The 27,181-nt window shown below is 48.6% G+C and overlaps 1 protein-coding gene across 1 annotated transcript in view; it reads right to left on the minus strand.

The window, feature by feature from the left end:
- The window catches only part of DGLUCY (D-glutamate cyclase), a 40,124-nt gene that overhangs the window by 4,911 nt on the left and 8,032 nt on the right, over nt 1-27,181 (minus strand). Inside the window, 10 exon segments of the mRNA XM_021679917.1 lie at nt 1,162-1,313; nt 6,088-6,207; nt 9,513-9,661; nt 14,019-14,118; nt 18,407-18,529; nt 18,532-18,666; nt 23,577-23,798; nt 25,335-25,457; nt 26,790-26,871; nt 26,873-26,938. Coding sequence (XP_021535592.1) covers nt 1,162-1,313; nt 6,088-6,207; nt 9,513-9,661; nt 14,019-14,118; nt 18,407-18,529; nt 18,532-18,666; nt 23,577-23,798; nt 25,335-25,457; nt 26,790-26,871; nt 26,873-26,938 — 1,272 coding nt within the window.

Here is a 27,181-nt window from a genome sequence, read left to right on the forward strand (position 1 = left end):
CCCCCAACCCTGACTGCGCCCCTGTCAGAGGCTTCCTCCTCGCAGGGTTGGGCAGCTCTGCAGAAGGCAAGCTCTTCCTTTCGGTGAATCGGTGAACCGTAGTCTGCTCTTGTGACCTCTGCCCTTCGGCCAGCTTTTGTCTCTCAGGCGGCCAAGGCCGTGGTCTGTCTCCTCCCCCAGGACGCCATTCAGGTGTGAGGCCTCAGGCCCCCCAGTTTCCCCCACTCCAGGCTGCACACCCCAGCTCCCTCCACTGATTCTCAGGCTTTGCAGCCCTGTCAGCCTCCCGCCTGCTCTAAGGTGAAGGGGAAGCTCAGGTGAAGCTGCAGCTCACCGGGGAAGTCACTTCAGGCCTGGGATTTCAACATAAAATCAGGGCTTTGGCGCCAATTTCCCACCATCCAAATTACTCTGGACAATTCCGCCAGAAGGTGCTCCAGGCTCTGGGAGGAGCAGGGGATGAGGAGGTGGGTTTGAGTCTGGAATCAGTGTCAGTGGGTGGGGCCATGGGAACTGAGGCCCAAAGAGGCGATGGCAGAGTCATTGAGTCCTTCTGTTTTTTAAAAATAATCAGCCTAAAATAATCCACATGCCAAAGAGCCACATTGTGTGGTGGCAAAGTCTGCTCCCCTACAGAGGCAGGCTCTGCTTCTGGCTGCTGACAGGCAGCGTGTGGTGCTGGCCCTTGGTTTACAGCCTGGAACCCTCAGCTTATAGCCTGGAACCCTCGGCTTATAGCCAGGAACCCTCGGCTTATAGCCAGGAACCCTCAGCTTATAGCCTAGAACCCTCAGCTTATAGCCTGGAACCCTCGGTTTATAGCCTGGAACCCTTGGTTTATAGCCAGGAACCCTCAGTTTATAGCCTGGAACCCTCGGCTTATAGCCAGGAACCCTCAGTTTATAGCCTGGAACCCTCAGCTTATAGCCTGGAACCCTCGGTTTATAGCCAGGAACCCTCAGCTTATAGCCTGGAACCCTCAGCTTATAGCCTGGAACCCTCGGTTTATAGCCAGGAACCCTCGGTTTATAACCTGGAACCCTCGGTTTATAGCCAGGAACCCTCGGTTTATAACCTGGAACCCTCGGTTTATAGCCAGGAACCCTCAGCTTATAGCCTGGAACAGGCCTCACGTAGGGTATGGCCGGCTAGGTGTGTTACCTTGGCAACAGATGGAAGGGCCTGAGTCCAGTTCTGTTCCCCAGGTGCTCTGGAGGGCCCAACTGCCTTCCTTAGGTAACGTCGGTGGACCTCACATGAGTTTAGGATGTACAGTGCACAGGCCAAGGCATAGCCTCCCCAGTTAGAAACACCTAGAACAAAAAAAGATTCTATCATAGAAGTGGAAAGGTGATGGGGTCCATCACCCTGCCTCTAAGCAGCAGAACTCATCTCAAAGAATGGCCCCAAGGTCAGTGGCACCCATGGCACCAGAGAACTTGTGAGAAACAGATTCTTGGGCCCCAGCGCAGACCTACTTCATCAGAAACTCAGCAGGGAAGACAGGGAGCACATAAGCTCTCCAGGTGATGCTGATTCAAGTTAAAGGTTGAGTCACTGCTCTAAACCAACTGGGTTACGTACTGTTACTAACCGTCAGAGATTTAGGGGCGCCTGGATTGCTCAGTCGTTGAGTGTCTGCTTTCGTCTCAGGTCATGATCCCAAGGTCCCTGCTCAGCAGGAAGCCTGCTTCTCCCTCTCCCACTCCCCCTGCTTGTGTTCCCTCTCTCGCTGTGTCTCTCTCTGTCAAATAAATAAATAAAATCTAAAAAAAAAAGAGAGAGAGAGAGAAGAAGATTAGGCTCTACCCCTAGGAAGCCTTTGCAGAGCTTCCGAATTAAGAAACTCTCGGCGTGGCGGACCTGGATCCATCTTGCTGCGTGGAAGCCGGTCCTCCGAGGAGCTAGCTGACTGTGCGGCATCGCCTCTTCCTTGCTTGCAGAACGCTCCTAAGTCAGCCAGCCCCAAGGTGCCTATTCCCCAGTCTGGGGATGACCTCACTGGCTTTTCTCTGAAACCTGCCTGAGTTCTCCATTCAACTGAAGAAGGATTGATTAAGGACCTGCTAGACTCTAAGTGTCAGAGCTAAAAAAGGAAGAGGAACTCCGACGCAGGGGAGAGAGGGCCTGTGTGCACAGCCAACGCTCAGGGCGGGAGGGAGGTGCTCACAGAGGATGATGGGAGCACTCAGGAGGGGCCACTCATTCTGCCTGTTTTGGGAAAAATTCACAGAAAAGATATCATTTCATACGGGCCTTGTAGGCTGGGCAGGATTTGCCAGAGGAAGGGTGGAGAGGGGGGCATTTCAGGCAGGAAAAAAATGCAAACATACATTGAGTACAAAGGTGTGTGGCACATAAATACAAGGCGTATATCAGAATGAGGCAGGTGAGGACCAGGCGAGCCAGGGGAGGGGGTTGTGGGGGACAGGCAGAGGGAGAGGGAGAGAGAATCTTAAGCAGACTTCACACCCAGCATGGAGCCCGACACGGGGCTCGATCTCATGACCCTGACATCATCACCTGAGCCGAAATCAAGAGTCAGATGCTTAACCCACTGAGCCACCCAGGTGCCCCTCAATTATTTCCAGTTAGTTGGTGGTGTTGCTGATTTCAACTAAGTCCTTACTAATTTTCTGCCTACTGGATCTGTCCCTTTCCGATAGAGCGCTATTAAAGTCTCCATAGATATTAGAGTGGATATACCCATCTCTCCTGTACTTCTACCAGTTTTTGCCTCACATATTTGACACTCCTTTTTAGGAGCATACACATGAAGAATTTTATGTCTTGGGGAGCCTGGGTGGCTCAGTTGGTTGGGTGTCCAACTCTTGGTTTTCACTCGGGTGGTGGTCTTGGGGTCATGGGATTGAGCCCCGCAGAGTCTGCTTGGGATTCTCTCCTTCCCCTTCTGCCCCTCCCCTTGCTCATGCTCACACACTCTCTCCCTCTAAAAATAAATGAATAAATAAAAACTTTAAAAAAATTGTTATGTCTTTGGGGCACCTGGCTGGCTCAGTCAGAAAAGCATGTGACTCTTGACCTTGCGGTTGTGAGTTCAAGTCCCACACTGGGTGTAGAGATTACTTAAATAAAACTTGAAAAAAAGAATTGTTATGTCTTCAAAAACAAACAAACAAAAAGAATTGTTATATCTTCTTGGAGTATTGACCTCTTTACGTTATGGAATGCCCCCTTTGACCCTGATAACTTTCCCTTCTCTGAAGTCTGCTCTGTCTGAGATTAATATAGCAATGTATGCTTTCTTTTGGTTACTGTTAGCCTGGTATATTTTTCTCCATCCATCCACTTTTAATCTATGTGTTTCTTTATATTTAAAGTGGGTTTCTTACGGACAACTATAGCTGGGCCTTGTTTTTTTTATCCATTCTGAACCATCTCTGCCTCTTAATTGGGGTATTTAGACAACTGACATTTAAGGTGATTAGTGATATGGCTGTATTAATATCTGCCACATTTTTACTGTTTTCTGTTTGTTGCCCTAGCTCTTTCCGCCCCCCCCCATTTTTGTCTTCCACCATTTTTCTGCCTGTTGTGGTTTTAATTGAGCCCTTTATAGGATTTTATTTTCTCTCATTTCTTAGCATATCAATAATACCTCTTTAAAAAAAAATTCTTTTTAGTGGTTGCCCTAGAGTTTGCAACATACATTTACAACAAATCCAAGTTCACGTTCAAACAACCATTTCACAGTTAGGGCAAACACCTTAGACAAAATATTCCTCATTCTTCCCTCCTATCCCTTGTATGATTGCTGTCATCCACTTCACTTATATACATGAGCATAACTGAAGAGTCATTGCTATTATTATTTTGAACAAAGTGTTATCTGTTAGATCAACTCAGAACAAGAAAAATAAAAATTATTTTACCTTCATTTATTTATTCTCCAATGCCCTTCTTGGTGTAGATCTGAGTTTCTAACTTACGCAATTTTCCTTCTCCCTAAATAATTTCTTTTAATGTTTCCTGCAAGGCAGGTCTATTAGCAACAAATACCCTGTTTGAGAAATTCTTTCTTTCTCTTTCACTTTTGAAGGATAATTTCACAGTGCACGGAATTCTAGGTTGGTGGTTTTTTTCTGTCAACACTTTAAATATTGCGGGGCGCCTGGGTGGCTCAGATGGTTGAGCGTCTGCCTTCGGCTCAGGTCATGATCTCAGGGTCCTGGGATTGAGTCCCCCATCGGGCTCCCTGCTCCTTGGGAGCCTGCTTCTCCCTCTGCCTTTCTCTCTTGCTCTGTCTCTCATGAATAAAAAAAAAAGAAGAAGAAAAGAAAGAAAAAAAAATATTGCATGCCACTCTACTGGCTTGTGTGATTTCTGAGGAGAAGTTGGATGTAATTCCTACCTTTGCTCTTCATTTATCCTGCTTGGTGCTCTTTGAGCTTCCTGGATCTATGGTGTGGTTTCTGACATTAATCTAGGGGGAGAATCTCAGTCATTATTGCTTTAAATATTGCTTCTCTTCCTTTCTGTCTTTCTTCTCCTTCTGATATTCCCATTACACGTAACAATTCTTGGATATTCTATTCTGTTTCATCCAGCCTTTTTCTCTTAGCTTTCTAGTTTTGGAAGTTCCTATTGTCATACCTTCAAGGTCAGAGGTGATTTTTCTCAGCTGTGTCCAGGCTGCTAATGGGCCCATTAAAGGCATTCTTCATTTCTGTTGCAGTGTTTTTGCTTTCTGACATCTCTTCATTTTTTCCTTAGATTTTCCATGTCTCTGCTTATATTATCATCTGTTGGTGCATGTTGACTATTTTTGGGTATTTCCCTTCCCCAGGTAGGTTAGGCTCTGGTAAAACGGTTTCTCCTGAGGGCAGGCCTTGTTAAGAATGGAGTGCTCTTCTGGGTGTTATGCACAAACAATGAATCATGGAACACTACATCAAAAACTAATGATGTAATGTATGGTGATTAACATAACAATAAAAATTAAAAAAAAAAAGAATGGAGTGCTCTTGGGGGCACCTGAGTGGTTCAGTGGGTTGAGCTGCTGCTTTCGGCTCAGGTCATGATCTCAGGGTCCTGGGATCAAGCCCTGCACGGGGTGGGGGGGGGGGTCCCTGCTCAGTGGGGAGTCTGCTTCTCCCTCTGCCCCTCCCCCCACTTGTGCTCTCTCTCTCTCTCTCTCTCTCTCTCTCAAATAAATAAATTAAATCTTAAAAAAAAAAAGGATGGGTGCTCTGATATATTTCAAAATAGTTTCTTCCCTCTACCCCCTAAAGCACAAGGGGACTTTTCTCTGATATCTGTAGTGTGGACTGAGTAGAGCTAATGGGGTAGAAGTCATAAAAGTGTGGGGTCCCCCTGTGACTGGGGCCCCCTGGAGTTTTGAACTCTCAAACTTGTCCACACTGAGCCTCCAGCCATTCATCAGGTGCAGGTTTTCCTACCCTAGCCCTAATCCCCTCAGGGATTTCTGCTCATCTACAGGCTCTGTTTTGAGGAGGAAATGGGAGAGCCTTCCTTGGTTATCTGTCAAAATCCCTGAAACTTGTGGTGCAGTCAAGGATGGAGAGCTGGGGCCTCAAAGGACCTGGGAAAGGTTGGTCCTGACGGGGAAAAGAGGGACAGGGCAGCCTGCGGCAGAGGTAAGTTTGAAGGGAGGTGGGAAGCCTTCTGCCCCCTCCAAACGTTTACCAGATGGTTCTCTTCCTTTCCACCCTGCAGGAGGCACAGAGGAAAGCACGGATGACCCCGCTTCAGAGAGGCCTTCCCTGACCACTGATCTAAAGGGGCCTGCCTGTCCCTGTCTTCCATCTTCCTCTTGGCACTGTGTAGCATGAGCTGGTGTGTTTCTTTCGTAGGGCTCCTTGTCTGTCTGCTACCCCTAGAGCAGGAGCCCTGGGGAGCCCGACCCTTGCTACGTAACTCCAGGACCGATGTTTGTTGGATGACTGAATGAGAGGCCAAAGGCTGAGAACCAGGTCCCCTTCTTGCCCTGGTGCCCTGGAGACTCCCCTCACAGAGGAGGGGAGCTTCTGGCCGGATAGGCTCCAGGCCTCCGGGTCCCTCCCCCTGGGTAGCCGGGCCTGACTGGCCCGCCATCTGAGCACTCACCAGTGATGACAGCAAAGTCAGCCTCCGCGTCATAGGCGATCACATCCCCATTTCGAATGTGTCTCTTCACAGCCTCCTCGACTTTGCCCATCCCAAGCTCATTGCCCCCGTCACCGACTCCTGAAGGGAGGGGGAGCTGAGTCAGTCAGTGTACAGGATCGGGCAGAATGGGGGTGGTGGTTTGGGGGCAGGGCAGCCCCTCCACATGTGTTGTGTTGCCTCAGGGAGGGGAAAAGTGTTGGCTCGGGGTCTATTTTCAGACAACCAGGAGATGTACTTCTCCTTCAGGTCTTCTAGAAACTTCTCTAGTTAAAAGTGAGTTGAACGGGGCGCCTGGGTGGCTCAGTCGTTAAGCGTCTGCCTTCGGCTCAGGTCATGATCCCAGGGTCCTGGGATCGAGCCCCGCATCGGGCTCCCTGCTCGGCCAGGAGCCTGCTTCTCCCTCTCCCACTCCCCCTGCTTGTGTTCCCTCTCTAGCTGTCTCTCTCTCTCTCTGTCAAATAAATAAAAAAATAAAATCTTTAAAAAAAAAAAGTGGGGCGCCTGGGTGGCTCAGTCGTTAAGCGGCTGCCTTCGGCTCAGGTCATGATCCCAGAGTCCTGGGATCGAGTCCCACATCGGGCTCCCTGCTCAGCGGGAAGCCTGCTTCTCCCTCTCCCACTCCCCCTGCTTGTGTTCCTGCTCTCGCTGTCTCTGTCAAATAAATAAATAAAATCTTTAAAAAAAAAAAAAAAAGTGAGTGGAAGTTTGGAACTCACCGGTGTGTGGCCATGTCCCTTACTGAGTCACGCTCTCTAGTCACAGACGGGGCACCCCCTATGCTGGTGCTATCAGGCCCGTGGGAGAAGGGGTGTGGCTCCTGCTCAGGATGGGCTGCAAGGCCGTGAGCCCCATCTGTGTGACGGGGAACTGGTAGAGATGGTCAAGGCCAAATCTGTACTTCACTTTAAAGGCTTCTGGTGAAAGAGTACGAAATATATGTGTGTCAGTTCATCTTCGTCTACACCAGAAGGGTGCCCAGCGCCCTGTGAGGTAGCCGAATCAGGAATACAAACCACAGGGGTAGTTGGTTAGCATGTGAAAGAGACCAGGTCTAAAGGCCAGTCTGAGCGTCAGCACCTGAGGGTTTGTTGATCCACATAATAAATGCTAGAACAAACATGTTAGAATAAATCGGTGTTACAAATTATTTAACTCACCGGTGAAATGAATGATGTTGAAGATAGGTGAGTTGGCTAAAAATAATTCCCAGGCAGCTCCAGCCTCACAGGCGCAAGATGAAAAAAGTCGAACCAACCCTACAGCCTGTCGCCCTCATGGGTGGTGCTGGAGGAGCACCATTTGGTCCTGTGTCCCGATGTTTCTGGAGGATTCTGTAGGTCAGAGGTCAGCTGCCTCAAGATAACGGCTCACCCAAGGCCCTGGTCCAAGGCACGGTTGCACGGCTGTTTCTGTGTGGGTTTCTACGGGTGGAAGAGATCCACCTGAGGCCAGCATTCACTGTGAGGTGGTGGACGGGACTAGAGCTACCCCACCTCGAGCACCGGAGACCTGGGCGCAGCCGAAAGAAGCAGACGGTTGCTATGGCCTGGTGCCTCAGGTCCACCCCCTGAGGATTTCTCAGGGGAGCCTCCTGTTCATCAGATTCAGATGAACGGACACACATCATTTTCTAGGCCCACGACAGCCGGCTGAATGAAGGGGAATAATAACAAAGCTAACATTGGTGTTTGTCTACTTCTGTCTCTGCTTTTTTTTTTTTTTTTTTAAGATTTTATTTTACTTATTTGACAGAGAGAGAGAACGCGAGAGAGGGAACACAGCAGGGGGACTGAGGGAGAGGGAGAAGCAGGCTACCCGCGGAGCAGGGAGCCCGATGCGGGGCTCGATCCCAGGACCCTGGGATCATGACCTGAGCTGAAGGCAGACGCTTAATGACTGAGCCACCCAGGTGCCCGTCTCTGCTCTTTTGTACTTTATGAATTTAATCTTGTTTGCCTCTCAGGTCAGTCCTGCCTGTGGCCTTATTTTCCTCACTCAAGGGCACTTCCAGGGTCTCCGAGAGGGTTGGGACCTGGGTGCTAAGTGGAAGGTCAGTGCCATGTCCATGACAAGCCAGCTGCCTGTGGAAACTGAGGAACGGGGTATCGATGGAGCAGAGGAGAGAAAAGACAGGGGTGGCCCTGCTGGGCAGGGGGTCGTAGGGACCACAAGAGAAGCCTGTGCTCCTGAGGGTAAGAGAAAGCTCTAGAGGTCCACAGAGGGAGCAGTTTGAAGGCACAAACAGAGAGCTCTACCTGCTTCCTCTGGGGTCTTGGGGGCATCCTTGGGGGGATCAGCAAAGATTGGGGTCCATGTGGCGGGGGAAGAACAGCTCCTTTGGATCCTGATCGCCCCTTTGACTTGGAGACCCCTTCCTTCTACACTCTGGGCATTCCTTCCTCCAGCCCTCAAGTCCTCGGCCTGTCCAGCCCAGAGAGACAGGAAGCTGAAGCCAAGTGTGCTGTGGGTACCACACCCAAGGCCTCTTCTGGGAAAGACCAGGAGCTTTGCAGAAACTTTCTACTCAGCCAGGAAGACTTTCATTTTCTCATCAAAACCTCAAAAGCCAAAGGTGACTAATGAGTCTGGGAAACACTCTGAAGTGTTTGAACGAAGAGAACAATTAAACACAGAACGAGAAACTTGCCTTCATTACCCGAGGATCTATACCTACCCCCAGGGGAGGGGAATGCTGTTCTGGGAGTTGTGTCAAGCCTTTCAGAAATTCATTAAGGCAACATGATTCCATGAAAAGCATGTCGGAAGTGGTCCTGGGAGTCTGGACTCCTAATTCTACCAGCAACACTAATGGGCTAGGTGACCTCAAGGAACTTCCTGGGCCTCATTTTTGGACACTCTGCCTGCCTTATCTACTTGCCAGGGTTTTAAAGAGGCTTCAAAAATATGTTGGTGTGAAACCTCTTTGAAAAAGATAAAGTTCTGTACAAACACAAAGGGTCACATTATTATATTATTAGCAATCAAAATATCGCATTAATCACGTATTGAAGTTATACTTAAAAATTAATGCATTTGTAAGATGAAACACAGTATACATGGTACATTTGTCCTGTATGACCAATAGAATATACCATGCCTCAATTTTATTATTGTTATTATTTTATTATTAGTTTTAGTATTTTAGAGCTGGGCGAGTAGAACACGCTCGATTAAGCGGCATTTCCCTTTCTTGCTTGTGGGAATGCTGGATTTCTAAGTGACAGTGTCTTTATCGTCTATACCAACCATAATAAACAAACAACATCTCTGGACCAGAAAACTATGGTCCCCATAGAACTCTTTCTTATCGTGTGTTGCATAGTCAATAAAAAGGCAGTTCGTGCTGACACATTCTTGTTGAATTCTCAGTGCCCCCTGCTTACCAGTTGATGAGATTCCAGGAATCTTCTGTGTTGCAAGGAAAAGGTCGTCAGTGGGGTCAACCAAGTGCTTGATGTTCATCTTCCTGGCGTTACAGTAACTGCCATCGGAAGCCCTTCCTGCCCATTCTATTGCCACCAGATGGTCGAATCTGCCAGGGAGCAAGGGCATGGGGCCTTATGGAGAGGGTGACTGCCTTGTTGCGTCATGTGTTTGTGTGAAGGACCCTTGTATTCTTTCTTGGATTCCTTCATTCCTACAGAATTTGGCTAAGCATTTAAGTGTAAGTGCCAGGGCCTGTGCTGGGGGCTAGTCTATCAAATCATTAAAAAAAATATCATCAGAATCTTGGGGCACCTCGATGGCTCAGTGGGTTGAGCATCTGACTCTTGATTTTGGCTCAGGTCTGATCTCAGGGTCGTGAGATTGAACCCCGTGACGGGCTCCACGCTCAGCAGAGTCTGCTTGAGATTCTCTCTCTCCCTCTGCCCCTCCCCGCTGTGCGAATGCACTCTCTCTCTTAAATAAATAAAATCTATTAAAAGATAAAAATGTCACCAGACTCTTCAGCAGTTCATTAGAGTCAGAGGCTGTGAGATTAGGAAGGTTGACGGTCAGGGTCACGTGCTAGATGCTGCCGGTGTCCTAGCCCGGTCTCCACTAGCCAGGGGGACCAGCACCCAGAGGTTTGAGTGAGGGCTGCTGTTCGCACATCGCTGGTTTCTTCCAGGGTGTTGTTCCATTTACGTACACAAGCAGACTTAAAAAGAGTTGAAATGGAAGATGAATCTAATGCAAGACAGAGATTAGGTAAGAGGCACAGATGGTGGCAGTAAGCCTGTGGGCTGTGGGATCAGATAGCGTAGACTCCAGTCCAGACCCTCGCACTCCTGGCCGTGGCCAAGTGCTTAGCCTCTCTGACTCACATTTGCTACATCTGATGACCTGACAGAGACCCTCCCTGGGCCTCATTTTTGGACGCTGCATTATCTACTTCAGAGAGTTTTTTTTTTTTTTTAAGATTTTATCTATTTATTTGACAGAGAGAGACACAGCGAGAGAGGGAACACAAGCAGGGGGAGTGGCAGAGGGAGAAGCAGGCTTCCGCTGAGCAGGGGGCCCGATGCGGGGCTCGATTCCAGGAACCTGAGATCATGACCTGAGCCAAAGGCAGACGCTTAACCGACTGAGCCACCCAGACGCCCCTACTTCAGAGAGTTTTAAAGAGGCTTCAACAATATAGTGGAGAAAATGCACAAGAGGTACTTCACAGACAGCCCTGTACCTACTCAGGGCACAGGAAGTGGTGGTATTTGTGGTTGCTTTTGTTATTAGGAGGAATCTTGTCTTGATAATCCAACTTAAAAATATGAAAATTGCACTTTTATATCTCTCTAAATCCCCCCATGATGGAGTTCTTTATTTTTTTGTAAGATTTAGTTATTTATTCTAGAGAGAGAGAGAGAAAGAGAGAACTGGCGGGGGTGGGGGAGGGGCAGAGGGAGAGGGAGAATCTCAAGCAGGGATCCCCGCTGAGCGGGGAGTCCGAAGCTGGGCTCAATCTTACGACCCTGAGATCATGACCCGAGCCGAAATTAAGAGTCAAGTGCCTTCAACAGATGAATGGATAAAGAAGATGTGGTCCATATATACAATGGAATATTACTCAGCCATCAGAAAGGATGAATAACCAACTTTTACATCAACATGGATGGGACTGGAGGAGATTATGCTAAGTGAAATAAGTCAAGCAGAGAAAGTCAATTATCATATGGTTTCACGTATTTGTGGAACATAAGGAAAAGCATGGAGGACATTAGGAGAAGGAAGGGGAAAATGAAGGGGGGGAAATCGGAGGGAGAGACGAACCATGAGAGACTATGGACTCTGAGAAACAAACAGGGTTTTAGAGGTGAGGGAGTAGGTTGGGTTGGTTAGCCCGGTGATGGATATCAAGGAGGGCACGTACTGCATGGAGCATTGGGTGTTATACGAAAACAATGGATCGTGGATCACCACATCAAAAACTAATGATGTATTGTATGGTGACTAACATAACATAATAAAATAAAAAAAATAAGAGTCAAGTGCTTAACTGACTGAGCCATCCAGGCGCCCCATGATAGAGTACATTAAAATCTTTGCTATGGAAAACTGTGTGGCGGTTCCTCAAAAAGTGTGAAATAGAATTACCACACGATCCAGCAATTCCACCCCTGGGTCCGCAGCCCAAAGAATTGAAAGCAGGGTCTCGAGGAGATACTTAGACACCCTTGTTCACTGCAGCATTATTCACACTAGGCAAAAGGGATGAACACCAACAGACGAACAAAGAGGCAGAGTGTGGTATGTACATACAAGGGAGTATTATCTAGCCTTAAAAAGGAAGGAAATTCTGACATACGCTACAACGTGGAGGAATCTTGAGGATAATTTGCTAACTGGAATAAGCCAGTCCCGGAAGGACAAATACTATATGGTCCCTATGGTTATTTGAGGTACTATAGCAGTGGATTCGTAGAGGCAGAAAGTAGAGGCTGGGGTCGAGGGGGAATGGAAAGTCATTGTTTATGGGTAGAGTATTCCTGTTTGGGAAGATGAAAACGTTCTGGAGATGGATGGTGGGGATGATTGCCCAGCAATGCAGATAGACCTTAATACCACTGAACCGCATGCTTAAAATGGTTAAAATGGGGGCGCCTGGGTGGCTCAGTTGGTTAAGCGACTGCCTTCGGCTCAGGTCATGATCCTGGAGTCCCGGGATCGAGTCCCGCATCGGGCTCCCTGCTCGGCAGGGAGTCTGCTTCGTCCTCTGACCCTATTCCCTCTCATGTGTTCTCTCTCTCTCAAATAAATAAACAAAATCTTTAAAAAATAAAAATAAAAATAAATAAAAAAATAAAAAAAATAAAATGGTTAAAATGGTGAAATTTATGTTATGTATATTTTACCATAATAATAAAAAAATCTGAACTCTGAATGCCTGGCTATGCCCCTTGGTTGTGTAGAATGTGGTGGCATCATAGATGCTTGGAATCAGGACACTTAGTAGGTTTTGGAAAGCAATCCTGAGGCTCCATGCCCAGGGCAGAAAAAAAGCAGCCACTGAGAAGCAGAGTCAACAGGAGGAAGGAACTTTGACCTTGAATTTCCCCTAGACCTATATCCATGTTGATGAAAAGCCTCTTTAGAACAGGACCTCCGACTGGGATCAATATGTTCTCTGTTCTGCAGGGAGAACACCACTTCTGGACCTTCCCCCTAGGAGAATTTCAGTTATATACCTAATGAAGGTATATAACCAATTTATCCATTTGGTCCATTTATGCTCAAGACAGGGACGAAATGACTAAGCCTTTTTTTTAGGCCAGCAGGATCCATTTAGTTACAGTGGGAAGTAATCCACTCCTGGGAAGCCGGCTCCCTGGAAAGAGTTAACGCATCTTCTCCAAAGAGAGCACAAGCCTCTCTCCCCACAATCAGATCTGCCCGGCCTCCCTCCACTCAGCAAACAGAGCAGCACCTGCGTTAACTGGCATCAGGGATCCCACACAAGAGAATTTTCTAGCTTCTCCCTGAAGATCCAGAGCTTTGTTTATATGTCAACCATTTGGAGAATATAAACATCTCTAATATGAACCACACATGTTTCTGCTGCCTTAAATAGCATATGGGATCCACGACTGAACTTTTTCTTGGTGACTCAGGGTCCTCATTATGATCATCAAGTTCTGCTGTGAGCAGCTATGCCCGCCAGGCCTATTAAAGCAGTGTTTTTAAGTTCTAACTGGCCACTCATTAGTGGGTTGTGAAATAAATTTATTAGGCCAGGTCAGCATTTCCAGAAAAGTAAAACAGAACACTGTAGAATAGAATAGAATAGACTGGAATAGAAAACGTCAGAATATATTGCACATAGCAAGAGTAAATACTGTTTTCTGAATCTTCGTTTTAGTTGTGGGTGTGGGTATGCGCACGTGTGTGCGTACTGTTTGCAATGCAGAAGGTATTACTGCTGTCAAAAAAGTTTTAGAAACGCTGTATTAAAAATGGTAAGATCTGAAATGCATCCCTACATACAATAAAGATGTATTTTTCAAAATGTCTGATCACAACACACAGTAAAAAAACACGCATTTGCACAAAATTTCACGAGAGAGTACTTAGCATTACGACACAGGACGTACGATGGTATTTCTGTTTCTCATTTCCCTTGCAAACGTGCCGGTTACCCCACTGAAATGACTCACTTCTCTCTAGTGGGTCATGACCCAGTTTGAGAAACTGCTAGTTTTTGGTTTTTATAATTTTCCTATCTTGTTTCTCTATCAGGAGGGCATGCCATGCCCAGAAATGCTCTGTGAAGCCCCCAGGACTCCTTGAAACCCAGCAGCCTGGCCCGTCAGAACCCCTGGGCACATGGCTCTGTTCTCCCTGGAGTCAGCAAAGTGAATAGAGCATGGGCTTTTCCACCATCACCCGCTTACGCTGGGATGGGATGCACATACCTCGGTGACTTGGGGTCGCCATCTTTGTAGAGAAATGCCTGAGTGGCTCCCGCTGATTCACCTTGGAAAGTTAATAAGGGGATCGGTGTCTTCAGAACACCTTGAAAATAAAGGCAAAGGGTTGACACATCAGCCCTCGTGTTGCATTTTGGAAATTCATGTTGGCTTTTCAGAAGCTTCTTTGGAAAGTATCACTATCACTACCTACCTGTCGAATACTTTGTTAGGAAAGCTGAGACCTCAACATGAGAATGAGAATACTTGTTTATTTATAGTCCTTAGTAAACCCTCGGTTGGCGGAGTGTGTGACCCTGAGTGGCGTGGAATTGGGCTACTGTCACCACTATTGGGGGCTAGCAAATACGCTGCCTGTAGATGTCCATGAGACCCCATGAATGGAGGCCTATTCTGGCTCACTGCCATCGTGAGTTCTGGGGACACGTGGCGCCCATGGTGACGGGGAGCTAGCCCTCCACTAAGCACCTGACATGCATGCTCTCACTTAATTGTCACAACAATTCTATGTGATAAGAACCATTATTAACCCCATTTTACAGAAGAGGAAAACTGAGGCTCAGAGGTGCTATGTAAGTCAGGTGAAGCCAAGGATGGAGGTCAGTGTCACGATCCCAGTTTCCACCCCAAGTTCTCATCTGCTCCCCCCCTCCTCCCCTCCCTGCATACCTTCAGGGAAGTTCTAGAACAACAGTGGAGAGGTCCCAGAGTCTGGGCGTGGAATTAGCTACTGGTATTGGAGTGATTGCCAAAGTGATTTTGACTCTCAAAAATAGCACCTTCTCTAATTACAATAATAATACACATTAATGTAGAATATGTGGGAAGCACACACAAATCCCAAATTAAAATAAAAGTGACTTGGTTGTCATTAACGAATCCACCTCCTAGCAGGTGGAGGTAGAATGCTTGTGCATTCACTGGCCCAGGATGAGATCTCCACGCAGAGCTTGAGATGGCGAACAGGGGGCCTGCGACAGGGATGGACCCAGCACTTACGGTCCCACTGGTTCTGCGGAACCCCCTGGCCCACTCTGGGGACCAGAGGGGCTGCCATAATCTCCATCATCAGCCCCTCACACACCTCACATAAACCCAGCCCAAGCAAGAACCCTGTCCATGTTAAAACCACATGGTATTATAAATGTGGCTGCTTCCCACCTCAGCTTCACCATATGGCTGTCCCAAGCCCTTTGGGAGCTGCCACCGCCCCCCTCCCTCAGTGGGTAGAGAAGCCAGAATCATTGGCAGAGACCCTAAGGGGCCCCCAGCGTGGCTCCCTCCAACATCCCTCCCCAGTCCCACCCCATGTCTAAGGGGGAAAGACAAGGAGAGGACAGTCAGTCCATCAAGGGATACTTGCCGAGCACATTCTACATGGGACAAGCCAGGAAATGGGGGTGGGGTGGGGTGGGGGGTGTGGTCACAACAAGCTGAAAGACCCAGACCCTTTCTGTGCTGTGAGGATCAGCCTGGTGACCCAGCAAGGGGACTGACTACAACCAAACAACAGTCCTAGCTGTGTAACCTTGGACAAACCACAGAAACTCCCTTAGCTGTGGTTTCCTCCTCTGCAAAATGGGGTTAGTCATGTCTCCCTTGACCCAGGATTGCTGTGGATGCAATGATGTGATATGGGCCAAACACTGAGCTGGGGGTCTTGCATGTAGTAGGTGCTAAGTTAAGGCTGGTGATTTCTTACTTCCTGACATTGGATCAAGGATACAGGATACTAGTAAGAAGGGGCACCGGGGAGCCAAACAGGGCAGGGAACCTAACATACCCCCCCAGAGGGGCACACAGAGAGAAAGAGTCTCTGCAAAGGAACATCAGCGCAAGATATGAACCCGCACCTGAGCTGCAAAGAACAAATTTATCCATTTGGTCCATTTACGCTCAAGACAAGGAAGAAATGACTAAGCTTTTTCTTCTTTAAACATGTGCAGCCTTTGGTTATAAAAAGAACTGAACTAATTTTCATTAAAAGGCCAAATCTTTTTCCCTTTCTTCGTCCACATGTCACAAAAGTCCTGCAAAATTGAATAGAGCAGACACTACCTTCTAAACCGCCCCATGGGCGAGCCCCAGTTCTGAGCTCCCGAGCAGCTGGAGCCTCTGAGCCAGGCCAGCAGGTGAGCTGCGAGGGCAGAGCTGCCTCTGGGAAAGTGGGCAGCTAAAAATATCCAAGCCGCTTGTCAGATAGGGGAGGCTGCCAGCCTGTTGGCAGCGGCTGGGACTGTGGCCCACCCGTCCTCCTTGTTCACAACATGGTACTTCCGTGTCCCTCGGTCCTCTGTGCAGTTCCTTCCCAGCCTCCCTGGTGGCTCCCCCTCTCCTCCTTGACCTTTCAATGTGGAGCATCCCAGGGTGTAATCCTGGGACCTTCTCTCTGTCTCTTATTCCCTGGGTGATCTCACCCCGTGTCTGGACTTAAAAGGCCATCAATATGCCAACCAGTCTCCGATTTCTCTTTCCAGCCCAGACGGCTCTCCTGAACTCGACTCATAGATCTGTCTACTTGACGTCTCCACTTGTGTGTCTACAGATTGCTCACACTGAGGCTCAGACCTGCACTCTTTTAAGATTTTTTTTAAAAACTGTAATTGTGGTAACCTACATAATGTGACTTTTACTTCCTTAGCCATTTCTAAGCATACAGGTCTCTGGCGTTGAGTATGTTCACGCTGTAGTTGTCTCCAGCACCACCACGTCTCCAGAACTTTCTCATCTTCCCCAACTGGAATTCTGTCCCTAATAAACACTCCCCAGCAGCCCCCCCAGCCCCTCGAACCACCATTCTTCTTTCTGTCCCTAAGATAGCAGTTGCTCTCAGTCCCTCGTGTAAGTGGAGTCCTACAGGATTTTGTCCTTTGTGACCGGCTTATTTCACTCAGCATGATTCCTTCCAGGTTCACCCATCGGTCAGAATTTCCTTCCTTTTTAAGGCTGAAGGACATATTCCATTGTCTGTCTAGACTGCATTCTGTTTATCGGTTCATCCGCGGACAGACCCTTGGCTTGTCTCTGGTGAATAACGCTGCTGCGAACGCAGATGGGCAAGTATCTGTTTGCGTCCCTGCTTTCGGTTCTTTTGGGGTGATACCCAGAAGTGGGATTGCTGGATCATGGGCGATTTTCTACATTTTTTGAGGAACCGCCATACTGGTTTCCACAGCGGCCACACTGTCGGATGTTCCCAGGAGCAGCGTCTCCGCGGTGTGGGTCCCCAGCAGCTGCGCCCTCCCCGTCACCCTGCCCAAACTGTGCAGCCATCCTCATCCCCTGTCTCACACCTGCGTCCAATCCACCCGGAATCATGACTCTCCCTTCAAAATACAGACAGAGCTGTCTACTTCTTGAAACCTCCACCTGCACCGTTCATCGGTTTGGGGTTCTCTGAAACCAGAGTCTGACACAAAGACTCCAGTGCAGGCGGTTTATTTGGGAGACGACCCCAGGGGGCAGGTGGGAAGGGCAGAAAGTGAGGGCAGGGAGGAGGAAAAACCAACAGGGGGGAATGGGCACTTTCGAGGTCACTGCTCCAGGCAGTGGGGTCCCAGTTCCACGGGGACCTGCCTGTCTCTGAAAGACAAGAGGCAAGGCTCCTGTGCCCTGTGCCCCCCTGGCTGAGGGGCTCCCGGAGACACCAGTCCCCTTACTTGTGGACTGAGTGGTTTTGCACAGCTTTGAAGAAACCCCGAAACGCATTTTCAGGGACACAGAGACACAGGCAGCGGGAAGTAGGTCAGAGCACCAGGCTCCGCGCCGATGCCCGCACAACCCTAGTGGGAAGAGGAGAGGCGAAGAGCTGCTGCTCACAGTGCACCCCAGCCGATCCTGACGCGGACAGCGGCACGGCCTCACGCCAGCGTCGCCTGCAGCTCTCAGGCACCTGTGTGCTCCAGGAGCCTGTGCGGCGCGGGGCATTCGCCCCGCTGGCCCGGGAGGGACCCTGCCACCTCTGGTTTCGACTATCGCACCTCCACCCCCCTCCGGGGGGTCGGGGGCTGGGGTCCAGGCTGGCCTGGGTTGCTGAGTCCCCTGCAGGTCACACAGGGAGGGGAGCAGGTGCCCAGCAGGACCCTGGGCTCTGGAGCCTGGAGGACCCGGGTTCAAACTCGAGCTCACCATTCCCACCCAGGCAACTCACCCGGACCCCTCAGAGACTCAGCCTCTTCATCCATAAAATGGTGCTAATGCTGCTGATACCAGAGAGGTTTCGAACAGGAAGGAAAACGCCCCCTGTCCTGTGCATAGCCCTGAGCTGGGTGCTTGGCAGGAGCTCCACACACCCGGGCCCCCCCCGACCCCCACAGCCTCTGCCCGCAAAGGCCCGTTTGGGGGAAACGGACTATCCTCATCTCACTCCTCACCTTGCTCAACAGCTTCTTCCACAAGCCTCTGGAACAAACTCAAGGCTCTCTGGTCAACGATCATGGAGACGCCCTTCCCCAAGGCCTGCAGGAAGGCGGCCAGGGCCATGGCTCCCGGAGGGCGTCCGTCTCTTCTGGGGGCTGGTGGTTGAAGTGTGTGGGGAAGCCGGTGGTGACGAGCACCGAGCGGACGTGCGACAGCAACAGGGAGGCTCGCAGCAGCTCATCTCTGCAGAGCAGGTGTCCGATCCCCTGCTGGCCTAAAATTATTTTCAAATTTATTTATTCGCTTGAGAGAAAGAGAGAAGGTGGGGGCGGGGGTGGCAGAGGGAGAGAGAGAGAGAGAGAGAAACAGACTCCGCACTGAGCAGGGAGCCTGACGCAGGGCTCGATCTCATGACCCTGAGATCACGACCTGAGCTGAAACCAAGAGTCGGTGACCCAACCGACTGAGCCACCCAGGCACCCCATTTTTTTTAAGTCATAAGATTAAAAAAAAAAGTCATAAGATAACGTCATGTGTTTCAAGTAGAAACTTATGTAAACAGCAGTTTGGTTTTTTATTTACTCTTGTTTCTGAAGTGGATTTGAGGGGATGTGGCAGAGACTGCTGGTTGTTCCCCAGAATTCCTTCTCTGCCCCCGCCCCCAGGCACGAAGGGGAGCTGGTCTGTGGCTGACCAGCAGCTCTTCCGGTTAGGGCTTCCAGTCTTCCATGAGCCTAGGTCCTCTCTGCCACATCCGGAGAGCAGCCAAAGGGACCAGGAGTGGAAGTCATTTGCACCCCCTCTGGGCCTGCCACCCCCCACCCCTGCCTTCCTTCCTCCCTTCCCAGCTGTTGACAACCAGCACCTCCTGGGGGTCACAGGGGGTCATGGCAGAGCTTCTGGCTGGAGCAGGTCCCCCTTCCCGCTGAACACCTACACTCACCAGCGAAGGCCTGCTCTGGACGGTTGCGTGAGAGGCACACACTCGTACTGTATTTGAGGAAAGCATCTTGGGGTTAATTTGTTCTAGCGGTCTAGCAGACTCTAACTGATGCAGGAATGTTGAAGAAGAGGCAACAGGACTGCCCTAGTGGGGGAGTCACCAGAAGAAGGCCCTCAGACAAGGACTTGGGTGCAGGTATTTCTATGGAAAGTGAGCCCAGGAACACTAAGTCAGAAGATGGAAGAAGTGTGAAAAAAGGGAGAAAAGCTCCTGAAGAATGAATGTGTGAGTGAGCAAATTAACTACAAAGGCAACTGGGCCTCAGTCCTGCCTGAGCTGCTCTAGGAAACTGTGGGGTCCACACCTCAGGGCTCTCCTGCCAGAGGACAGGGGGACCGGGCATTGATGCACCTGCTCCTGCCCCTTGTTGGGTGCAGGGGAGACAGGCAGGGCACCAGCATCATCGGCTCTAATGCCCCCCTAGGGCCTGTCATTGTGCCCCTGTCCATACTCAGGTCACCCCCAGGCATATCTGGGCCCGGTGAAGGCAGGATGTGACTCAGAACCCCTCCCCCAGCTGTGGCTAAAATGAGAGGTAGACCGACGGATGGGGCCTGAGGGTGTCAGCTTGCCCTTGAGGTGCATGGAGAACATGGAGGGACACAGGGTTGGGGTTCCTGTTGTGGAGGGACAGTTCCAGACTTGGAATTCGGAAACTTACGTTCAAGCCCAAAGTAGCTGTGGGACCTTGGCCTCGTCCCTGGATTGCTCTGGGCCTCCGTTTTCCTACATGGAGCATGGGGAGGGGGTCCAGATGGAGGGAGGCTGCAGGAAAGGGCCCTGCACATGCCTGCAGTGGGGGTGGAGACTGGAACATTTGTCTGGAGGGTGATTTGTACTCAGATTTGTACGTGCCCCTTGTACCAGCTATTCACGTCCAGGAATTTATCCTGATAAAGGGATCGTGGGGATGTACACACAAGTAGTCAGAGGGTGTTGACTACAGCCTTGTTTATGGTGTCAAATGATGGATGTTAATAAAAATGGTGGAATGTCTATAAAATGGAATTCTATGCAAACATTAAAAAGGATGTAGAAGACTAATGACATGGAAAGATGTTCACAATATATTAAAAAGGGGAATATATGTATACATAAAGAATATATATTCTTTTTTCAGTCTTACAGGCTTAAGACTGAAGAAAAGGACTTTAAGGGCAAATATTGAACTGTTTGTGAATAACGGTTAATTGTGATGGGATTCTGGTTATTTTCACTGCCTCTTTACATTCATATATTTTCTGATGTTTCTACAACGAACGCGGATTGCTGTTGGTGAAAGGGGAGAAGAACAATATTTTTAAAGAAAAAAACCGGAAAGTAACCTATTTCATAGGATGTGATAAACATCAAAAGCGAGAGGAGGGCAGAGAGAGCTTTCTTAAATTTAGAGCAGCCGATGAGCTCATCATTTATGATGGTTTTTGCATGAGAGCAAACATCGTCACTCTAAACTTTGCCTTCCTTCTTATTCTCCATGCACCTCAAATGCAAGCCAACGTCCTCTCAAAAATGACTGAGTGGCTCTATTATTAAGCCCAGTGAGCAATGCTCAGTATACTGCCATTAATCTTATATCTGCTTATTTCATATAGCAGGAATCAAAAGCATCTGTTGTTCTTGAGGATGAACGATGTTCCTTCATAGGCAGTATTGGCCCATCTGGACACTCATAAATCTGCCTTTTCCCTATTCCTCATGCTTCAAACCTAGACACAGTCTGCACAAGCACCAAAGGGGGGGTTTGTGGATGCCCTCCCGGCTCATTTTTATTAAGCTGGGGTGCGCCGAGTCTGCAGTAAATTTACTTACCACTTACTTTTTTATCTGAGCTAATGGCAGAGTTAATAATTCATCTTCCCTCATGCCCCCTGTGCTGAATGGAAGGGCTGTTAGCCTGGGTAAGAGTGTTTGTGAGGGAGAAAGTATTGCAGAAATTAAAAAGAAATATCCACCCAGGAGATCAGCCTATGTAAGAGGCTCTAGGTACACACAGCCATGAGCTTCCATCTCTATATGTGTATGTGTCTGTCCTAAAAGGGGCATCAGGGGTAGGCATTGATCCCAGATTTACTGTGAGTTTATGTGCAAAAGAAACCAGACTCTCCGCTGAAAGAATGAATGAATGAACAACACAACAGACAGATAAAACATCAAAAAGCTAGGCCTTGTAGTTTTGAAGGAAGTTTTGCTATGCCCACCTTTGGTCCCAAGCCCAGGGGAGAGAGCAGACATTTTTAAGGCCGTTCTGCACTGTTTGATTCTTGGCCACGGTATTAGTTCACGCAAAATGGCACCCAGCTTGGTGGCTCTATGACTGTGCCCAGGTGCTGTTCTCTGTCTGGGTGCTGGGACTTCGGCCAGGAGGCTCGACCTCTCCAGGCTGACCTCACCCCTCTGCTTTCCACAGGGACCCCAGCACCATCTATTCAGATATCTGGCAAACAGGCGTCTGATGGGCCAACAGGGAGACCAGGTACACCTCCTCCAGACCTTCAAAGTACAAAGAGCACCCAGGTCAAGAATCACAGCCCATGAGAAGGTATGAGCCAGCAGAGGCCAGAGCACTCTTTTAACTGGCCCGGTGGGACTGTGATATACCATGTAAACTCAGATTCCAATTTATCCAACCCTTATCGATTGTGGGCCTTGGAGTCAGTGGGTGCGGATTCAACGTCTGCCCCCACCATGTACCAGCTATGTGGACTTGGGCAAGTTTCTTAACCCTATATGCCTCAGTCTCCTCATCTGTTAAAGGCAGTTAGTAATACCTGCCCCATAGGGTCAGTGGAAGAATCTAAGATGAAATGTGCTAAAGCTTTGAGCGCATGCCTGGTCCAAGGTAAAACTCAGTAGATGATAGCTGTCATTCTTATTACCCATCACACCCCGCAAAAAGGAGGTCTAGTTGTTATTTCTCCTGTTATACTGATGAGAAACTGAGGCAGAGAGCCCCAGGGAAGGCTGAACCTTCATTCTCTCTGGAACCTTTGCCAGCAAATGGATTGAATTTCTGTGCACACCTGCGCCCTCTGCTGGCCACCTTGGATTAGACATGGGGCTCTTCAGTGACCATGCCCGGGGATGAGAAAAACCCCTCAACTAGCTGGCAGCCAACCTCCTCCTAATTGGAACCAGAAGACCCCTAGTGGATCCCATGTCTAGAAGCCAGTGGGTCACAAGCCACAGAAGGACTGTCCTTTCTCTGAGACGCAATATACAATATACGTGTTGGTTGCAAACTCTTATGAGGCTATCACCTGCAGGGTCCTGCCCCACCAGCATCCTCAGAGGAGTGGGGATCCAGCCCCTGCCCCTACCTCTGCTGCCCAGCACAAAAACATCTATTCTACACCCAAGCCCAGGGCGATGGCGCAAAAAGAGGAGATTAGGGACACAGGGATGACTTTGTTTAAATGGTGGCGGTTGGTGACCTAGGAACCATACTACTCCCTTTTTTCTTACCATCCCAGTCCCAATTTAGTCGTGATGGCAATGTGTCCAGCTAATAAGCTCACCTTCCAAACTCCCTCTTATGTTTAGTGTTGAAAATTCGGGGAAAAAAAACAAATAAAAAACCAAAAATTATTCACATTCGAACTACCCAGAGATCATCAACATCAGGATTTTGGTGTATTTACTTCTTTTAGGGATTCATACGTACTATAGGCATTAAAAAAAAAAATCACACTGTGGGAATGCACAGTAGAGGCAAAGAGAGAATTTAGGCAGCTGACCCTTGTAAATGGAGATGGAGGCTGAGGGGAAAGAGGACTCAAGCAAATATCTTAATGATTCCCAGGTAACTTTTTAAAGAGTTTGGATTCTAAATAACTTGAAGCCTCGTTATAACATTGTTTTTGAGGTTTATGCTTCAGAATGACCCCTATAGGTGAAAACTTGCCCCTCATTGGATGAAGTCTCAATTTCCATAAGTTAATGAAAAATGTTATAGTCTAGTAGCCTGACATTAAGGCTATGCCTACTTTCTGGATAAAATAGCAATCTCTGCTCTTTGATAGTGTTAGCTAAATAAAGAGGAATACATTCTTCTTTCTCTCTCTCTCTTTTTTAAATCCATCCTGTAGATGCATGTAGTTTGCATGCTGCCTTTTTCACTGACCATTACGCCAGTGATGAATTGCTCCAGGTCATTAAGGTGAGCACGCTTTGTTTCTTACCTGGGTCTACGGCAATTATAGTCTCTAGCTCTCTAATCTTCTGAACAGCTGAAGCCGATGCCATGCTGTAGTGCAAAGGATCTTGGGAAATGCGATGGACCTCTGGTGGAAGGTTCACGCCTGCAATTCCCTCAGGGGTAAGACAACGGGCTGGAGCCTTTGTATCCTTCAGGTTGGTCATGACTGTGCAACCCGGCGCACTGGTGAAAGCCAGTGGGGTCTCTAAAACACACAACGGGAGGGACTGAGTGCACTCACTTCATCAAATTCAGTCCATTCTCATCTAGCCCACGGTTGGTGGGCAAGATGGTGCCGGGCCTTGGCTCTGCCAACAGCGCTCCTTACATGGCTTGTTGCACCAAATCAGAAAAAATTAGCTGATGGCTAAATCAAGCCCCACTTAAACAGGTGCCTCCAGTGTTTAGGAAAGTGAAGATGAGATGCGTGTGGGAACAGAAGGGAGGGGCAGCCCAGCTACAGACAGGAATTGCCATCAACTGAACCCCATGGGTATCAGAAAGTACTTACTGAACTCTTACAGATACACAAAGCCACCTTCCTGGACTTGGCTAATAAATAAATAGATAAATAAAATCTTAAAAAAATAAATGAATGGAATTCCATGAATCTTGGCATTTATGCCTCATCGCTATATTAGAAATAATCTTCCCCTATCGTGAGGCCGTTCTGATAGCTAAATTTATATGAATGCTTTCAAAAAAATTAAGGTAACATTAAATTCTGTGATTTGTAGTTCCAGTGTGCCTGACCTGGCTAGAATTTTTTGGTGTCTGCGAAATGGGCTGCCATAGTTATTCTTAAGGTTTCTAGCACATCCCTACCTTACTGTGAGCTGGTTAGGGCGCCCTCGTGTGTCTCTTCATTGTAATATCACCCTATGTCTTTGAAAAAAATAAACTGACCGTATTGCTTTAAATGCAGAGGTCCCCCCTTATCAAGATATGTTCCAAGACCCCCCAGTGCACATGAAACCCTGCATAGCACTGAACCCTATATAGACTATGTTTTTTCAACCTTGCATAGCACTGAACCCTATATAGACTATGTTTTTTCCTATCCGTACATCCCTATGATGTTTAATTTATACATTAGGCACAGTAAGAGATTAACAGCAATAACTAATAATAAAATAGAGCAATTAGAAAATATACTGATAAAAGGGTTGTGAATGTGGTCCTCCCTTTCTAAAAATACCTCACTGTGTTGTCCTCACCCTTCTTCTTGTGACAATGTGAGATGAAAAATGCCCACGTGATGAGAGGAAGTGAGGGGAGAGGGCATGTGACGTAGCATGAGGCCACGATTCGTCAGAAGGAGGATCATCTGCTTCTGGACTGCTGTTGACTGCGGGCAATAGACCTCAGAAAGCAGAACTGCGGGGAAAGGGGGACCACTGTACCCTGCAAATACCATGTGAAATGGAGTGTTTAGTGGTGCTGTTTGCCTTCACTCTTGTTTTCAAAGCCCTACCAACCTTCAAAATGTCTCAGAAAGTCAAGCTAAATATTGGTCTTTTTATTAGAATGGCCTGGGAGCCTTCTGCAGATGGAAATATATTTAATCAAAACGTACAAGCTGCTGGTGAGACCCAGCCTTGGGAGATCTGTATGTTTTATATTTTGTTTTGTAAGTCGGTTTCTTAAGTCACTGCCCTGCAAGCCTATGCTTCCAAGAACTAGAGACCCACCCTTTTCCATCCTGGGTCATAGTCATAGCCCCCTTTAAGCCCGGACGTACTGCAGCTGCTGACAGCTTTGAGACTGGTCATCTGAGAAGTCCAGAACACTGGGACGTCCCCTGGTTGACACACCACAGGATCTCCATAGTCAGGTTTGGAAAGATCTTTGATTCCCAACCATTCTGCAAATGGAAAAAGAAAATGAATTCCTGCAGGTCCTGTCTTGGTAGGTCCCATCCAGGTTGAACACGTCGAATAGTTTATGTTTCTTTCTCCCAGAAAAAAACTAGTCATAGAATTGCTCTCAATGGTACTGGAGAAAAGGATTTGGGACTTTAAAAACCCAGGACACTGGCTAGCTTCTAGTCCATTCTGAGTAGTACAGTTGCAGAACATGGAATCTCAGACACCTGCTGTGATTGCTGGAGGAGCCCCAGGTGCACTCAGCCTAACACCTGGTGCAGATTGCTAACCCAAACCAGCATTTGTGAGCCAGCATTTATCTTGGTGCAGGCTGAGTCACATAACACAGACCTAAACTCTGTTGCTTGACTACCAACAGCGTCCCTACCCCTGGCCCGGCATCAGAAGGCTCACGAGGACAGCAAAGATGGATGTGTTGGGCCCAACCCAGCTCCACTAATGAGAAGACAATTCAACGACTCAGCAAAGCACGTTGCTTTGGGTGGTCCTGAGATCTTTCTATGAGGGAGGTGGTCAGTGCTGATTGCATTGTTAGAGAACGCAGGCTTTGTCTGATTCTGCTTGTTACACAGCTGAGCGAGTTCAGGTACACTGAGCTTCAACTCTCACCCGAGACCCAATCCCAAGCTTTCGTCGGGCTCTCTGAGAACCACAAAGAGGCCTAGACAGCTGCCAAGCTTGGATCTGCTCACTCACTCTCAGACCGAGTTAATACACCGGGGATCAGTTCAAGTTAACATTTGGAACAAAGCCTTCCCCTGTCCGAATAGGCTATTGCACAACAGCCTAGATTAGAGACTGCTCTGAGCTCAAGTTCCAGGACAAATAGCTCTGCTGCTGCCCTCTACCACCTGCTCCTTCCACCCCAGGTTCACCTGAAGGTCACAGGAGATAATGGGTCAGGCTGGCTATTTGGCCAAGGGCAGCACTTTTAAACCTGAGGGGCCTCTGTAAACCAAGCCCGAATGTTGCTGCGGGAGTCCGAGCCTTGTCCAGGACCCCTGGGGAACCCTGGGGAAGATGAGGACAAGCCAGGGGAGTTCAGGAACACTGAAGTTCAAGGGTGGCTGTCAGAATCATGAATGAGGGGCGCCTGGGTGGCTCAGTCATTAAGCGTCTGCCTTTGGCTCAGGTCATGATCCCAGGGTCCTGGGATCGAGCCCCGCATCGGGCTCCCTGCTCCGCGGGAAGCCTGCTTCTCCCTCTCCCACTCCCCCTGCTTGTGTTCCCTCTCTCGCCGTGTCTCTCTCTGTCAAATAAATTTTTTAAAAATCTTAAAAAAAAAATCATGAATGAGAGTGGATGCTCACCTGGGTCACCGATATGAATGGGTTGTCCCTTATTTCCCATGGAGCAACTGGCCTGCACCAGCCTTTCCAGCTTGTCCTTGGGGGATGGGCCTCATTGTGACCACCAGGGGGCAGCAAAAGCCAGCCATGGCGACACAAGACACTGTTGTCTGAAAAGATGTTGAAAAACACAATTGACCCAGATGGAAACCCTGAGCACCAACAGTTCAGGGCAGCTGAATGAAGGAGGGGGTCCAAGTAGCTATTATAAAAATACAGCTTCTACTTTTATGTGACATAGAAATGAGAAAGTCTGCTGGTAATGACTGGTTTAAAACAGAGAACCTTCACTTTGTATGTGCTGTGGACCCTTCTGGTAGTCTGGTGCAGCTACAGACCCCCACTCCAGGTTT

Source organism: Neomonachus schauinslandi, chromosome 9 (assembly GCF_002201575.2).
Source record: "Neomonachus schauinslandi chromosome 9, ASM220157v2, whole genome shotgun sequence".
Lineage (NCBI taxonomy): Eukaryota > Metazoa > Chordata > Mammalia > Carnivora > Phocidae > Neomonachus > Neomonachus schauinslandi.